Below are 18,197 nucleotides of genomic sequence, written 5' to 3'. Positions count from 1 at the left end.
ATGTCTGCGAAGACCCCTTTTCCAAATAAGGTCATATGCATGGGTTATAAAGATTACAACATCCATGTCTTTTGTGGACCCTTCCACAAACCATTCGGCCCACTATCCCCTCTGTGCCCTGTGGCCTGGAAACGCTCCCCAGGCAGTGAGCTGGGCACTCCTTACTCTGACCCCATTTGTTTCTCTTCTCCCAGCGACCACTGTCCTGTGCTGCCTGCTGCCTAGAAAGCATTGTTTCAGCTATTTTGCCCAGTTTTCTAGTTGTTTAAGGCAGGAGGGTGAATCCAGTCCCTATTTCTCCAGCATGGCCAGAAGCAGAAGTTTCACCCAAGAGTGCAAGCTCACTGAGCCTGGGCACCTGTCCTGTCTTGCTCACAGCTGCATCTCCAGTGCCTGTAGAAATGATGGGAGCACAGTGCTCCTTCCATAGCAATGGATGATTCATGAACAAGTGAATGAAAGAGAAGTCCGCCTTTGTTTTTCTCCTGTTTGGGATTTAGTGGCAAAAAATACTCCTTTGACCTCTGTCATTTGGACAAGCACTGAGGATCATTTAGTGTCTCAGCTTCCTCCTCAAACCACTCTCAGTGCCCCCACTTGGTGCTCATGGTTAACACAAGAAATGGGGTTGGGAAATTTAAGAAATTTACCTATGGAGCACATTTTGAGTAATGATTTGTAAGATATATGTTCTGCTTCTGTTTTTAAATAAAAAGAACACAGGGTATTTTGAGGAGAAGGGCTGATGTGGGAAGGGACGGTAGGTAGTGGCATTTTGAGTGAGCAGCAGTATTGTCACAGAGGAGGGAGGCCCACCAATTTGTTGATGGAAAATAAATGATGGGCACTGAGGAAATATGAGGCAAGAGATAAGGAAGGAGTCTATCAAAACCACAAATTATACATTAGATCAGTGCATATCAAAACAAATGTGGTCATATACAGAGAAAAATGGTTTTTGCTTTTATTTCCACATCGCACGCTATTAAGTTAAAAAAGAAAACAGTTATTATTATCAACAGCATTTATGAGAACATCTACTACATGGCTGCCTGGTTTATCCAAACATTTGATCATATCTAGAATGTAGAGCTTTGTTTGAATTTATTATATCATATTTTTATCACAAATATAAAATAATAGACAACTATTATAAGCCAAAACATAGAAATTGATAAAGAACAGTTAGAAATTTCTCACTTTAATTGCAATTCCCTGAGGTAACCAATATTAACAGTTTAGTATGTATCTTTCTACATCTTTTTCAAGGTTCCTTTGAACATGTATAAACATATTATATTTACATATATAGTGGGTAGATGCTGGTTTTATAAAAATGTGAACCAATAAAATATATAACTTGTTTGTTTCATTTAACAATAGATTAGTGGCATTCCACCAGAATAATACTCATAGATTTATATATCTCTGATTTTTTAACCTAGAGGATGAATTTACTACTATTCAACTGCTCCTCAAATGTTGTATATTTTGGTGATTTTTTAGGTTTCACCACATATAACACTCCAATAAACACCCTGTGACTGTTTTAATTTTATCATCGCAAATACTTGAGCCTTGAAATGTAACCTTTCAAATGAGAGATGTTTTCCCCCAACCTCCCTGTCAGTCGGAGAAGGGAGCTGAAGGGGTCTGAAGAAGAGGAGACTGCGGAAGTGGATAATTACTCCGCACAGCACGTGGCCAGCAGCCTCCTGCTACAATATTTACGTCCTGTTCCATTGAGATGGCACTGTCTGCTCACATGACCCAAATGCGGCTCTCACTCCACCAAGAGCACAGCTGAATGCAAACTGCATTGGCAGCTCTGCACATGCTCTGTCTGGCCCGTGAATCCTCACTCACCCATTGAGGTTTCTGTTGGTTTAAAGCGACATTCCAGCTGCAGAAGCTCGGTGACCTGCTGTGTGTTCCCAGCCCAGATCCAAGGCAGGTGGCCCCCATGAATACTGTTTTTTAGGGCTTGAGGCATTTTGTTTATTTGTTTGGGGGTGGAGGGCATATAATACTTACACACAAGCATAGCTGATGAATGAAGCCATAGAGTAACCCTTTTCCTGGCATGTATTTACAGGAATAGCATTTACCTACTTTCATCATTTTTGCCTTGACAACAACCTGCAGCTCTACTGCACGTTTAATTCTCAAACAGAGGTCTTGGCAAACGATGCTGTATCTGACTGTTGTGTTGACTGTAACGTGTGAGATGGTGTTTTCTCCTCTCCAGAGACCTGGATGCTTTTTGCCAGTCTGATGATAAATGATGAGACAGACAACAATGGATTTCAGCACCCCATCTGTGTTTGATCAGCAAAGAGGTAAAATGCTGCTTTAACACATTCTTCGGTTCTTAGCCTCCTTAATCCAACGGCAAGGATTTACAGTTGTAAGGAGAGAGAGGGAGAGAGAGGAGTGTGTGTGTGTGTGTGTGTGTGTGTGTGTGTGTGTGTGTTTGCTATGTAGGACGTGGAAAGAGAATTTCACCTAGAAAACAAACCTGTTCTAACTGTTCACTTCTAATTTGATAAGCATGTGGAAGAGAGAAATAAGCTTATGGTCTGTCTGCTTCTTGAAACATTCCTACTTAACATTTTAAAAATTGGGCCTCAGGCACACCAACTATTTCAGATAGTGTCATCTTTAGTCTCAGTTTTTCTTCAACTCGTTAAAAAATATTAGAGTAAGTAATAGAAGAACACATCACGTGTGTCTTTGCAGTCTATTAACCCAGTATCTCATTACGATAGCTTCCTAAGCATCTCGTGATTCCCTGCAGGAATAGATGTTGCCCATATTTATGTTGTGTTGATACACTCTGTCATCCCAGGCTGTGTAATGACTTATCACTCTGTTACAATTCTCAGTGAAGGGTGTATCTTCTTTACTCATAATTTCCAGAGTAGAGGTAATTTTCCATATGAAAAGGTTGCTGTGAAATTGACTCATCCTTGTAATATATATATTTGGCCATATAGTCTACTGTGTACGTTTTGCCTATGCGGTTTGTGTATATATATGTGTATATAATCTTTTATATAATTATATTTTCTACGTATATACAGGAAATTTCCATTTTGTGAATGTAATAAGTATTTTTTAGAATCTTTAAAAAAAATATCTGATATCTATACCACTTTCTACAGTCTTTGAATATTCTTTAAGATCCTAAGTTCCTTTGGTGATTTCACTTGTTTTGGCAACAACATGAAATGGTAGTTTGTGAAAGGCTCATTAAGAAAATTTATTGCTTTTTTTTCTTTTTCCCTTTTCCTGCTCTAGGCCATAGTGTGTTTAATACCCCCCAAGCTATATCTTGCTTCATAGGTGAATTATTTTAGCCCAGTGGATTTCTCAAATAATAAATTTAGATTTCTGAGTTAACTAACATATATATAGGAATATAATGTGTTCTCCAGACCCTAACTCATTTTGAATAGTGTGTGTCTATGTGTGTGTGTGTGTCTATGTGTGTGTGTGTGTCTATGTGTGTGTGTGTGCCTTCAGAGAGTGCTGGTTCTTACTGTTTAGATCTGAACACACAGAGAAAGAGACTGTTGCAGCTGTGCCTACCACCATCCTTTCCTGTTTGTGCATTTTGTGTCACTGACAGCAGTCAGCAAAAGTGAAAATCTGCTTAGAACCAAAGAGCTCGTGCTGGCTAAAAGATGATGTTGTTGAGCCATGCAATTCACAGAGGAATACAATGGGTTTATTTTTGAAGACTAATTTGAGGGAGCTGGGACTCACTGCAGAAGAATTAGCCCTTCATAATGAATTTATCTGTTTCAGTGTTGTATCTTCTAACAGGATTTAGTCCACAACACAGTTAAAATATAGATTTATAAGATTTATTTTCTTATAACACTTTTAATGTGAACAATTCATAGCAATTCCTCCACCCTGGGCCTGATTCTCCCCCAGGAAAGTTAACCCTCTCCCTGCCATCTCTATCTCTATTTCTTCTCTATCCTTTCCTTCTAGAGGTGCTGTGATATGGAGGAAATATCATAGTCTTCTAAATCTTACAGACATAGGTCAGAATAGCAGATCAGCTACTTCTTAGTTGTGCAACCTTGGCAAGTTACCTAACCTCTCTGGTCCTTAGTTTCCTCAGCAATAAAATGAAGGAAATGATGCTTACCTAGCAGGGATGTTGTGATGATCTAAAATAATTTATAAAAAGCACTTGTCACATTGCCTGCCATGCAACAAGTATTTTCCAATCATGGCTGCTGCTTTTGTTGTTATTATTGCTATTGTTATTATCATCTTGGACTGGGAGTTCCTCCAGTGCAAAAGGCTATTCACTTCTCTATCTCCAGCTGGAATGTAACGGTCCTCAGACCAAATGAGGGCTTAGTGCTGGGTGACTAGATTACATTATTTTTTTGAGAACCCCAAGATATCATTTAGAGCAGGGATGGGTAACCTTTTCATGTTAGAAGGCCACATTAATTTAGCAGTAATCAAATAAGGCCACATTCAAGAAACTTCAATTAGATATACTTAAAATGTGCATTATTTTGTAAAAATCGAACTACTATGTATTTAATAATTTCAAAAAATGAAAACTATTTGTTAATTTTAAAATTAATTAATCTTTTAAACACGTTGTTGTATCTGCTTTTTGTTGGAAGCACTTGAATATTTGGTTGTAGCATGCAAGTCCCCAGTTTCAGTTGATCTTCTAGATGGTATCAGTCATTTGTGACCTTAAGGGCGTCTTGATTTGGGTTAGGTAGGAAAACGTAGATTCGCAACGATAGGTGGTTGAAAATCAAGAAAGCATTTTTTGGGCTTATTGACGAAGGTGTGGGTATTCTACTGCCTTTTTCGATATTTCAATTGGATCTTTCTTAGCATTAAACGATGACTTCAAAATGTCATCTACTGGAGCTCAATCAATCCCATCTGCAGTTCTTTAGATGCCTTGGTGATGTCAACTAGGTGAGGCTGAGATGCTGGTGTGAGGTCATGATTCTCAAAGTCAGTGAACCTTTCATTGTATTCTCCACTTAATAGGTCTCTAACAGCTTCGCATGCTTCAAATAATTCATGTATATAATTCTGCTCATCAATGACCTTTGCTAACTGGGGAAAATGTTCATCCGAAATTTCCCTTTAAAGAAGTGTCTTGAAAAAAGATAGCTTTTTAAAAAAATGCTTGGATTTTTTTGCCACCTATATCATATATAGACTTAGTTTTACCTTGCAAAGAAATATTCAAGTCATTTTGATTTGATATGATACCACACAGAAATCCTGCATTCCTATAGAAATCTTCTTTCAATTATTCACATTGTTGATTCTGTTCTTCATAAAATTTAACTATCTGTTCTTGCAGAGAAATAATTTTGGCTAACATTTGTCCCTGTGATAGCCAATACACTTTAGAATGATATGGCAAATCCAAACTGAATACCTCATCCTTCAACTTTAGCATGTTACAAAACTGATGATGCCTGTGTTGCATTTGCACAAATACAACTAACAATACATATTACTTGTTGCAAAGTATCACCTAAACTAGTAGCTTTAGCATAGAGATTTTGCTAATGCAAGATACAATGAAAATAAATGAGAGCATCTGGATCTGTTAACACTTTTTAAAATCTGTGCAATAAACCCTTCATATTTTCCTGTCATGGAAGGTATATCATCTGTACATACACTAAATTTACCAAATTCAGTCCAACTTCACAACATTTATCTTTAAAGTTGTTGAAGATGTCTATTCCCCGTGTTCTGCTTGCAAGAGTGCCCAAAGTGAGTAATTCTTCATAGCAAAGAAAATCTTCTGTACCAAGTCAACCTGCACCAAGTCAGTAGTATCAATTGATTGATCCAAAGTGATTGAATAATATATATTTTCCTTTTGAAGTATTGCATGAAGTTCTTCTGTTAAATTGAAGGCTAATTTATGCTGCCAATCCATATTGTTCTCCTTGAAAGAGGCAGCTGTTTGTACTTGAAACATCATCAGAGTCAAAGCATCCTACAACTTCAACAGTGCATTCTTTCACAATTTCTCCATCACTGAATGGCTTCCCGTTTCCCCCACATATATAAGCTACTTTATAAGTTGCTTCAGTGGCATTATTTCCAGGTCTTATTGCTGCTTAAAAGAATAGTCTTTGCTTTTGCTTTTCATAATTTCTGCAATACAAACTTTTGCACCTCTCCTCTAATTTAAATTATTTGTGGTCTTTGTGAGGTTATAATGCTGATGAGCATTGAATTTCTTTAATGTTGATAATGCAGTACCACAAAGCAAGCAAATCATCTTATCTTTAGCAGAAATAAAATAATATTGCAATTCCCAATCCTCATTTAAAAAAATCTGTTTTCTTCCTTCAGCGTTCTCTTGGTCTTCTTTGACATGATGGGCCATGAAGCAGATAGAATTAAAAAATACTGTTGAGCTATGCAACTACTCACACATTCCACTTCAGACAGAAACACAGTGCACCATTGTCAAAAGCTGATAAAAGACTGGCGTATTTGACCCCCATAAACTGTCACCAACCAGCCTGATGAGGTAGCGGTGCCAGTCAGGTGAGGAAAGTTAGAACTAAATCATGAGCATAGCAACTGTCAATTTAGCCCTTACAGCTTACTAATGTTCTAATTGTGCCAGTCAATCTGGGAGGATTATTTTGTTGAAACTTATTTTATTCTTTGGTATTTTAAATGTTAATCTTAAAAATAAAATAAAAATATAAAAGACAAACAAAATATATTAATAAAAATACAAGTATTTGTTCTGTAAAATTTGGATTCAATCAAAAGACCACACTTAAGGATCTAGAAGGTCACATGTGGCCTTAAGGCCTCAGGTTCCCCACCCCTGATTTAGAAGAAGACCTAGAATAATAATTAAATGATACTCAAACACTTTTTTATTTCATTAGTCCTTCCTCTTTCTTTAAAGCATGAAAGACCATGACAAGTTTCAACCATTATATAGATTTTAAATATTACATTGTTAGGTAAACCAAAGTGAAGTGACTTTCTAGAAAAGTTGAATGTGGGGCTTTTATAAAAGGTTAATATCTGGAGAAGCAAAACTCCAGCAGCACTGGCTTCACATGCAGTTGTTGACCTAGGACAGGGCATCTGGAAGAACCTTAGAAGTCATGTAACTCATGGTTCTCAAACTTGACTGCACATAAGAATAATCTGGGAGATTTTGCAAATGCTGATGTTTGAATCCCACCCTGGGAGATTTCAATTTAATTACTGTAGGGTAAGGCCTGACAAATGCTCCCCAGGAAGATCTAATGTACAGCAAAGATTGAGAACCAGTCAGCCAATCCACCTGCCTAACATTTCAGATGGGAGAACTGAGATACAGAGAGGTTCAAGGTTGGGCTCTTTTTCATAATAATAACAACACACCACTGATTATTAACAGAGGGGACTGAGACCCAGGTCTTCTCTATCCAGACAACAGAGCAATAGGAAGCTTCCTCTTCCTGGGCAATCTCTGACTCCAGCAACTACTCTGGGGTGGGCATAAGCCAGAACTGTGGTTCATGGTTGCCCAGTATGATGCAGAATGAACTTTAGGACTTCAACAAGGTGGATTTGGCAAGCCTGAATCCCTCCAACTGTATTTTTCTGTATATCTCTTTAGCTAGAGGCAGCAAGACATCCCTGTCCCAGGGTCTTGGTGGCAGATAGACATTTGCTCAAGTCCTGTCTCAGCTGTCTTCCCAATTGCGAGAACTTGGACAAACCGGTTGATCTCCTCTGCATTCTGTCTCCTTGACTGTAAAATGTGGATACTATTGCATTATCTATTCACAGGGCTCCTGGGAGGCCTACGGATCAGGCTGCCTGACTGGCCAAGGTGAACAGGGCCCTGTCTCTGGCTTGCTTTGTAGAACCGTGAGGGAGGAAGCCTGGGTCTTAAAACTCTCTGCTCCCTTTGTGCCTTTTACTTTCACCATAGCAACGTCTCTTTCTGGCTGTCTTCCCTCTCAAAGCCCACATGCAGGAAAGGACCTGTAGTAAAGTCATTTACTACAGAACACAGAGGTTCCTGCTGAAGTCTAGATATTATGTAACTGAAGGTATTTGCGTTTTACGCTTTGTCACAACTTGTGAAAAGAAAGCTTTGCTGTGCCTGAATGAATCACAAGCCTAGCAAGAAAACAGGAGGAAAAAGAGGTGGCCCCAGGGCCTCACCCACCCCTCTGTGCCGTAGAGGGTGAGGAGGGCCCAGCCCTGCCAGGTTCTGTGTGCAGGTACCTGGTGGGCTGTGGACACCCTCACACACAGGTTGTTTCTCTTGCCGAGTAGCTGGGAGAATGAGAGGAAGGGCTTGGTCTTGCAGCCTGGATTAATACAGGATAGGAGTGTCCTGCGGCTGCTGCAACAGATGACCACAAGCTGGGTGGCTTGAAACAACAGAAATGTATTCTCTCACAGCTCTGGAGGCCAGAAGTCAGAAATCAGGTTGTCAGCAGGGGGCCTACTCCTTCTAGAGCCTTTAAGGAAGAATCTTTCTTACCTCTTACAGCTCTGGCTGCTGTGGCCTCCTCGCTCTAGTCTCTGCCTCTCTCCTCACATGGCTTCTCTGCTCTCTGTGTGCGTGTCACTCCCCTGTGTGTCTGTCTCGAAGTCCCTCTGCCCCTCTCTGATAAGGATGTGTGTAATCGCATTTATAGACCACCCAGATAATTCAGGATAAACCACTTCTCTCAAGATCCCTGACTTAATCACATCTTTTAACCTATAAGGTCATATTTACTCTCTTGTCATATAGGTAATAGTCACAGGATCCCATGATTAGGATGTGAACATATCTTTAGGACCACAATCTTTAGGGCCAACCCACTACATGGAATGAAAAGGGGTCACATCCCAGAAAGCATGCAACCTCGTGACTTGGTTTGGTAAAACTTCATGCTCATTTAAGCTAGAAGAAAAATTGGCATATAAGAGGTGGGGGTGCAGGCACTTGATATCCATTCCTTAACACATTGACTGCCACACTAGAAAAAAAAAAATGTTTTCCCTGGGGCCACGGTGTTTTATTATGAAAATAGAATAAAAACTTTGAAAACAAAACAATCCTTTCTAGTTTAATAAAAAATTTGTTATTTTTTATTGTTTTCTGTGCGTGAATTATATGCAACTTGAAAAATAGTTCACATGGCTCTTAAGGTGAAGAGACACGTGAGTTACATATTCTTCACGAGGCCCTGGGCTCTAAACTAGCATGAGTTAAATACAACTCACACGGCAGTTAATGTGTTAATGATAAGAGGTAATGTTTACTGAGCACTTAGCAGAGCCAAGCTCTGTGCTTAGGACTGTGCACAGACTAGCTCATACAATGCTCTCATCAGCCCCATTGTTACAACCCCACTTACAGATGAGGAAAGTCAAAAGTTTGTAACCTACCCAATATTACCACAAAGTACAGCAGCAAAGCTGAGATTCCAGCCTAAACCTGTTTGACTTCAAAACCCATGTTCTTACTACTGCAGGATGTCTCTTTTTGGCCAACTACGAAGGTTAATGAAAAATAAGACATCAATGAAAAATCAAAATAATAAAGTATCTATTTCATAATCAAGCCATTATTGCATTCTGTTGTGGATTTTTAAAGCACCCACACACAGATGTACTGGTTTTAAATCCCAACTTCTCATCTAACATGGGGATGCTGAACAAAAAGATCTGCACTTTGCTGTAAAAGCAAAAGTTAAAATTCTGGTGTGACAAGTGGATGCTTCTAGAAGGAAGAATAAGAAAATTTTGAAAATGAGTTTTGGGCAAAGAGCCGGGGGCAGGCAGGCCTAGGAGACAGGAGAGGGAAGGGAATGATTTGAGCTCCATTGCTGAGTTCAGGCTCAGAGCCTGCAAACTGGAGCCTGCAGTAAAACCCACGGGCATTGGGAGAAATCCGTGATTTCAGATTGACAGTCCAGATAAAGGAAGGCCAGCTGGCAAATCACCAACGCTCTGGTTTAGAAGCAGATTATTGCCTCTGAGAAAGTGCTCGGCCTTCTCCCTCTCTTGGTCAAGAAAAAGGAGCAAAGTGAAAAAGAGAGATGGAAGAAGACTCTTTTTTCCAGTGTTCTTGACCACTCCAGACTAAGCCTAGGCAAGCATGTCTGCTGGAAGCCTGCCTAACACCTTTCTCTGCCCCCTTTTTATGCTTCCCCCTTCTCCCTCCCATCAACCAACTCCTGGGAAAGATTGTGACAAATCAGTGCATCCTGGAGCTGCTGTGGCCTCCATCTGATACCACCTCAGGCAGGCTCTGCCTCCAAAAACCTGAGTATTACTCTCCTTCCACTCTTCGTGGCTTCTCTTACAGACTCTGTGGAAGGAAGCCCCTGAACTCATCATATCCAAACAATTACCATTCACAGCATAGACAGCCATCAGTCTTCTCCACCACAGGACAGTCTTACTGTCCCAGGGAAGGTGCCTCTTGCCAGAGTGTGCATCCCAAGAGGGAGGACCTTAGAATGGCATCCAAGGGGAATAAAGGCTTACGTGGGCAGCCACATCTCCTGAGTCAACCTTGATGTTGTGTCCCATGACTTAGCCAGATCAACTCCAGAAAGCTAACCCCCATCAGCCCCTCATAGAAAAGTTAGCTGGGCTACCACATTGAGGTTTTCCTACCACCTCTTCTCATTAATTCCACATGTCTCAGAACTAAGCAACATTATTGGGTAGCTGATATCCATAGATTTTCCCTTTGTTACCATGATTCTGATGCAAGGATACTGCTATAGGTTGGATTTTTGTCCCCTAAACCTCATGTCAAAATTTGATCCCCAATTGGAGGTGGGGCCTAATGGGAGGTGTTTGGGTCATGGGGGCAGATCCCTCATGAATGGCTTGGCACCATTTTGCAGTAATGAGTGAGTTCTTGCTCTGTTTTCCCACGAGAGCTGGTTGTTACAAAGAGCCTGGTACACATGCTCCTCTTGCTTTCTGTTTTGCCATGTGATCTCTGTACACAATGGCTCCCCTTTGCCTTCCATGCCTTCCTCCATGAGCAGAAGCTAGCAGAATCATGAGCCAAATAAGCTTTTTTTTTTTTTTTTTACAAATTACCCAGCCTCAGGTATCCCTTCATAGCAACACAAATGGACTAAGACAGTTATTTCAATGGCGCCTAAAAGAAAAACCACCAAATTTGTCTTGGCATCTTGCATTCTAGTGGTTGTTCCATCAACCTTATCCTTGAGACCACTTCTTTGATCTTTGACTCACCATAGTAAATCAGAACACAGTCTATTTTTAAAAATCTCATTTTTAAAAACCCTGAGAGGGGCACCTGAAATTCACCTGAGTTGACACTTTTATCCTTCTGATTACTTAATATTATTTAAAAATGGTGTCCTAGGCTTCTGTCCACAGCTAGGCTGACTCAGCATGAATCACTAAGTATAGAGAGGAATTGAAATGAGCTTGGAGATACCTGGTTTCAGATGGCCACAAACCAATTTAAGGATGAATTCTGGAAGTGTTCTGTCTTAGAATAGTAGGAATTATAGAATAGAAAGGAACTTCAGTGAAAATATAACCCAGCTCCCTCACTCTTTATATATGGAGACCTAAACAGAGAGGGGTTAGTGGTGCTACAGTGGAGTGGACTCTGTGGGCACTGGAGCCCAGTGCTGCTACCTTCTGTGTGACTTGGTTGTCTACATCTCTGTTCCTTGCTTTCCTCACCTTGTAAGTGACGATGATACTATTATAAAAAGGATCACAATAAATGAATTACTTAATACCTACAAAGCACCTGGAACCACACCTGACCCATTGTAATCACTAGTACGTGCTAATGATTATTATAAATGATTTGCCCAGAGTCATATGGACAACCAGTCTCCCCAGGACAAGAGAACATCCCACCCACCCTCCAAGCTGTCTCTCCCTCTGTATTGAATTCATGGTAGAGCACCCCTTTTCATTTGGAAGTGCATTCCCAAACAGAACTGTCTGGCTTTGGAGTAATTCTACTTTCCCTTTCCTCTGTTCCTGGTGTTCTGTCCTCTGAATCTAAGATGGCTTTCTAGATAAAACTCTTCTCTTGCTCAAATGCCAGACTACCTGTTCACTTCTACCTTCCATACTGGTGCCAGGCAAGTTTCTGGGCTCTGTGCTGCTCTATTAATCTATCTAGTTTTGAAGTAGAATTTCATTACTTTAACTATTATTGTTTTATAATGTTGTACTACTTGACAGAGGCAAATCTCCCTCAATACTATTTTTTCTTTCAATTTTATTGGATATTCTTACCCTTTTTTTGGTTCTCTATTTGTTTGTTTTTGCTTTTGTAATGGTAATACATTCACACACTTGCAAGGTATAAAAAATGTACAATAAATAATCCACCCCAGGCCGGGTGCAGTGCCTCACGCCTGTAATCCTAGCACTCTGGGAGGCTGAGGCAGGCGGATTGCTTGAGGTCAGGAGTTCGAAACCAGCCTGAGCAAGAGCGAGACCCCATCTCTACTATAAATAGAAAGAAATTAATTGGCCAACTAACATATATATAGAAAAAATCAGCCGGGCATGGTGGCGCATGCCTGTAGTCCCAGCTACTCAGGAGGCTGAGGCAGGAGGATTGCATAAGCCCAGGAGTTTGAGGTTGCTGTGAGGTAGGCTGACATCACAGTACTCACTCTAGCCTGGAAAACAAAGCAAGACTCTGTCTCAAATAAATAAATACATAAATAATCCACCCCTCTCTGACCTCCAACCATCCAGTTCCCTTCCCTGGAAGCAAAACAGTATAACGAGTTTCTTATGCATCCTTCCAGAGAGATTCTATGTGTTGATAAGAAAATACTTAAATATATCATTTTTTTCTTTAAAAAATAAAGTTATCTATTTCCTTTTAAAAATGAATGTTAAGGCCAGGCACGGTGGTTCACGCCTGTAATCCTAGCATTCTGGGAGGCAGAGGCGGAAGGATTACTTGAGCTCAGGAGTTCGAGACCAGCCTAAGCAAGAGCAAGACCCTATTTCTACTATAAATAGAAAGAAATTAGCTAAACAACTAAAAATAGAACAAATTAGCCAGGCTCAGTGGTGCGTGCCTGTAGTTCCAGCTACCTGGGAGACTGAGGCAGGAGGATTGTGTGAGCTCAGGAGTTTGAGGTTGCCATGAGCTACGCTGACGCCACAGCACTGTAGCATAGGCAACAGAGTGAGACTCTTGTCTCAAAAAAAAAAAAAAAAAGAAAGAAGGTTTATATTTTCCTAACCCCTCCTCCTCAAAATTGTTGGAATGTTGATTAAAATGAGAATAAATATAAATTAATCTGGTAATAATTAAAATTGCTTATACTCTTTAGTCTTCCTAACTAGGAACATTGTATTTCTATAAATTCAACTTCTATTATATCCCACAATACATTTCTATAGTTTTCCTCATTTAGATTATGAATATTTTGGTGAAGTTTATTCCTAGGTATTTTATATTTTCATTGTAATGGGTTATTTTGCTCCTTATGTTATTTAATATAGAACTCTCTCATTTTATAATTATTTTAAAATCTAACTCAATCAAATCTTATTAATTCTACTTGTTCTGTGGGTCCCTTATGCTGCCTCATGAATAATTAAATCACTCATACCCTGAGGGACATTGCCACATGGTAGTTGAGAATCCCAGCTCCAAGGCAGACAGATTGGTTCCAAATCCTGCCACTTAATAGCTGCGCAACTGTGGGAAAGTTATTGAAACTTTCTGTGTTTCAATTTCCTCATCTTTAAATGTGGATTGGGGGAAACGAAGATATTACCTACTTCATAAGGTTGTTGAAACAAATAAATAGCCTAATTCAAATGAAACTGTTCGGACAGTGCCTGGAACATGTCATCTGTAAAAGTTAGCAATTATTCAATTTTGATTATTTTGATCTTCCTTTATGATTATCACATCTCATTTATTTTTTGTTCCTATCTTACTGCATTAGAGTTTGTCTTAATTCTTCCCTTCTCTATTGTTTCACTATTAGGTACAATGTTTGCATTGGTTTGAAATAAATATACTTAGTCATATTAAGAATATATAATCTTCTATTTCTAGATGTTAAGCATTTTTTAGGAACAGATATCAAATTTTAACAAAATCCCTTCTGGTCTTTGCTCATGTAATCATTCATTTCCCCTTTGTTCTATTAGTGTGATATATTTTATTAGTGAATATCCTCAAATCAAAGTATCTTTATATTATGGAATAAACTCTATTTGGCCATGATGTATTATTCTTTTATTACCCAATGGAATTTGATCCAGTAGAGTTTAATTTAAGATTTAGAATTTTGTGTTCATGAATTGGTCTATAGGTGTGTGTGTGGGGGTGGTGTGGGTGTGTGTTTGTGTGCGCATTTGTATCTCATTACCAGTTTATGCTAACCTTGAAAAATAAATTAGAAAAATGTTACTATTTTTCTGTGCTTCAGTATGAAAGTTATTTGTCCCTTGACCATTTGACATTTATCTTAACATTTTAAAAGAATTCACTCAACCTTGCTTTAGAATCTTTATGCCATTGCCACTAGCTTTAATTCCCTCGCTGGTACACAGCCAGCTCATCACAGATGTGCTTCCAATTTTTGGTTAATCTGTAAAATTTATTTTTGCTACAGTCAGTATAAACTCTAGCACAATGATGTGTCAGGCAAAACACTGAGCCACACAGCTTGTGCAACAGGGAGGAGCGTGGTGTACAAGCTGCTGTGAGTAAGAAAGAATGGAATGTGGAAGTGTGGAATGTCCACCCAGCACCAAAGAAAGGTCGTAAGTTCACTGGAACATACAAGGACTTTGCCTCTGAGTGACAGGGGACCTCCAGACCACAGTGTGCATGGACCCAAGGGTTAGAATGTAGGCCTGACTGCCTGCAGCCTTACCTGCGTTTCACCACTTACTACCTGTGTAACTTTGGGTAAGTCACTTTCCTCATCCATAAAATGGGAATAATTGTAGTACCTACTTCATATGGTGAGAATTAAATGAGTTGATTTCCACAAAGTGCTTGGCACAGTACCTGGCATATAGTGTTAAGTGCTGGCCATCTTTATGACTGTTTCTCAGACATGGACGTGGTCCTGCAAAGACCCTGTGAGCAAATACAATAACAGTGGGTCCTTTTATAGACACTGGGAGATGTTGTTCTATAGGAGTGATTATGTGGCAGTGTTCACTAACTTTAGGGTTGTTCTTAGTCTTTTAATTCCTTCAAATGTGCTATCAAAAATTCTAAAATTCAAAACCATATAAGAAACATTAAAAAACTAAGAACCTTGACTGTGGACTGACCACAAGACTCTGTGGAATGTGCCTGAGGTGGACTTTGGCTGTATCTCCAAGTTCATGTATGCACCCCTGCAAAGAGGGTAGTTCTGGGGTCCCTGCTCCCCAAGCCACAGTTCCAGTAAACAGGCTGTAAGGAGGAGCCTCCTCTAAAGTGTAAATAATGATTGAGTATATATAGGGTTGCCATTACAAATTAGTAAGGAAAGGGAGAATTATCCAATAATTGACTATTTGTTAAAAAAATCAATTGTAGTATATAAAATAAAGTTTAAACGTTTCATATTTTATATGTTTTCACAAAGATGACCTCTCTAATCATAAAAGCATTGAAATAAAATTTAAAATGCAGTATCTATATATTTTGACTCTATAAATACTGAACATATATTTTTTAAAAATTAACAAAACTGAGAACTTAAGTGGCAACCAGGGAAAGGTAACTGAAGCTTTATAACAGATGAAACGTTAGTGTCTCTACTATATGTAAAGCTCTTTCAAATCAATTAGATAAAGACAACTCCTCAAAATAATAAGATATAAAGGATACCAATACATAATTCCTAAAATGGGCACAAACGTATTAAAAAACTTCTCTCTCAGGAACAATAAAAGAAATCACCACTGAAAATAATACACTATTCTCCTTCTTTCATATCAGCATTAATTTTTTTTAAAAAAAGATAAAGCTCAATACCATGTTTCCCCGAAAATAAAACCTACCCATAAAATAAGCCCTAGTGGGATTTCTAAGCATTTGCGCAATATAAGCTCTACCCCGAAAATAAAACAATAAAACTTAGTGATGGGAGTGGCTACGCAGCGCATCTGCACAACCCCTGCATTTCGTGGCAGAGCAGTAAAGAAGATGAGCAGCCCTTCTCATCTGCCCCATGAGAGCTCTATTGCTCACCATGAGCGATTGGGGCCAATGGTTCTAAAGGAAATAGAGTGGCAAGAAATTCAGGATGAAATTTAGGGTTTGGAGAGAGATGATGATGTTCTAGAAGAAGATGACTTAACTATATTTGAATAAATGTAGATTGTTGTACCGTGCTTTAAAAAAATAACACATCCCCTGAAAATAAGCTCTAGGGTGTCTTCTTGAGGAAAAATAAATATAAGACCCTGTCTTATTTTCAGAAAAACACGATATCACTGAGAATGGGGTGAAATGTGTGATGTCAAGCGCTGCTTGGAGAGGATGTATTCATCCAACCTTTCTGGAAGATAATTTGATGAAAAGATAAATTTGTTGACTCCCAAGTTTACCTCTAGAAATGAGTCCAAAGGAGTTAATCAAAGATGCACAAAACATATATATGTAAAAGTGTTATATAGCATGATTTGGAATAGCAGTAGAACTTACAATCATAATAAAGAAACTGGCTGGGCGCGGTGGCTCAAGCCTGTAATCCTAGAACTCTGGGAGGCCGAGGCGGGCGGATTGCTCGAGGTCAGGAGTTCGAAACCAGCCTGAGCAAGAGCAAGACCCCATCTCTACTATAAATAGAAAGAAATTAATTGGCCAACTAATATATATATATATAAAAATTAGCCGGGCGTGGTGGCACATGCCTGTAGTCCCAGCTACTCGGGAGGCTGAGGCAGTAGGATTGCTTGAGCCCAGGAGTTTGAGGTTGCTGTGAGCTAGGCTGACGCCACGGCACTCACTCTAGCCTGTGCAACAAAGCGAGACTCTGTCTCAAAAAAAAAAAAAAAAAAAAAAATCCCACAAAAAAAAAAGAAAAAAAAAAAAAGAAACTAATTATTGAGAAAGTCTCAGCTAAACTCTAAACAAAATTTTAGGCCAGGCGCGGTGGCTCACGCCTGTAATCCTAGCTCTCTGGCCGGCTGAGGAGGCCGGATTGCTTGAGGTCAGGAGTTCGAAACCAGCCTGAGCAAGAGCGAGACCCCATCTCTACTTAAAACAGAAAGAAATTAATTGGCCAACTAATATATACAGAAAAAATTAGCCGGGCATGGTGGCGCATGCCTGTAGTCCCAGCTACTTGGGAGGATGAGGCAGCAGGATTGCTTGAGCCCAGGAGTTTGAGGTTGCTGTGAGTTAGGCTGATGCCATGGCACTCACTCTAGCCTGGGCAATAAAGCGAGACTCTGTCTCAAAAAAAAATGTTAAATGCCCAATAATACAAGAATGATTAAATTAGTTGTGTTAAGTCTAGTCTTAACATTAAGTATAGCACATATAATTATGCAAAGTACATAACGCTTGATAATAAACAACTATGTTGTTGGCTTATATATTTACTATACTATACTTTTTATTGCTATTTTAGCATGTACTTCTTCTACTTAGGAGGAAAAAAAAAGCTAACTGTAAAAGGGTCCCAGGCAGCTCCATCAGGAGGTGTTCCAGAAGGAGGCATTGTTATCATAAGAAATGACAGCTCCATGGCTGCTTTTGCCCCTGAAGACCTTCTAGTGGGACAAGATGCAGAGGTGGGAGACAGTGATATTGATGATCCTAACCCTGTATAGTATGCCTAGGCTAACGTAAAAAATTTTTTTTAAATTTAAAAATAGAAAAAAGCTTATAGAATAAGGATATAAAGAAAGAAAATATTTTGTATAACTGTACAATGTATTTGTGTTTTAAGCTAAATGTTATTACAACAGAGTCAAAAAGTTTAAAAAAATTTAAAGTTAATAAAGTAAAAATGTTATAGTGAGCTAAGGTTAACTTATTATTGAATAAGGAAGACGTTTTTTATGAATTTAGTGCAGCCTAAGTATACAGTGTTGATGTAGTCTACAGTAGCGTGCAGTAATGCCCTAGGCTTTCACATTCCCTCGCCACTCACTCACCAACCTACCCAGAGCAACTTCTGCAAACTCTATTCATGGTAAAT

At 39.2% G+C, this 18,197-nt stretch overlaps 1 protein-coding gene across 1 annotated transcript in view; it reads left to right on the top strand.

The window, feature by feature from the left end:
- Positions 1-2,281: 2,281 nt before the first annotated feature.
- ANKRD55 (ankyrin repeat domain 55) overlaps positions 2,282-18,197 on the top strand; it is a 95,631-nt gene continuing 79,715 nt past the window's right edge. Inside the window, exon 1 of the mRNA XM_012775663.3 lies at positions 2,282-2,339. Within this exon, the coding sequence (XP_012631117.2) occupies positions 2,282-2,339 (58 nt within the window). The remainder of the gene's footprint in view (positions 2,340-18,197) is intronic.

The sequence above is a fragment of the Microcebus murinus genome, chromosome 11, assembly GCF_040939455.1.
Source record: "Microcebus murinus isolate Inina chromosome 11, M.murinus_Inina_mat1.0, whole genome shotgun sequence".
Lineage (NCBI taxonomy): Eukaryota > Metazoa > Chordata > Mammalia > Primates > Cheirogaleidae > Microcebus > Microcebus murinus.
The sequence above is the reverse complement of the archived record's forward strand: the minus strand, read 5'-3'. Positions and strand labels throughout refer to the sequence as shown.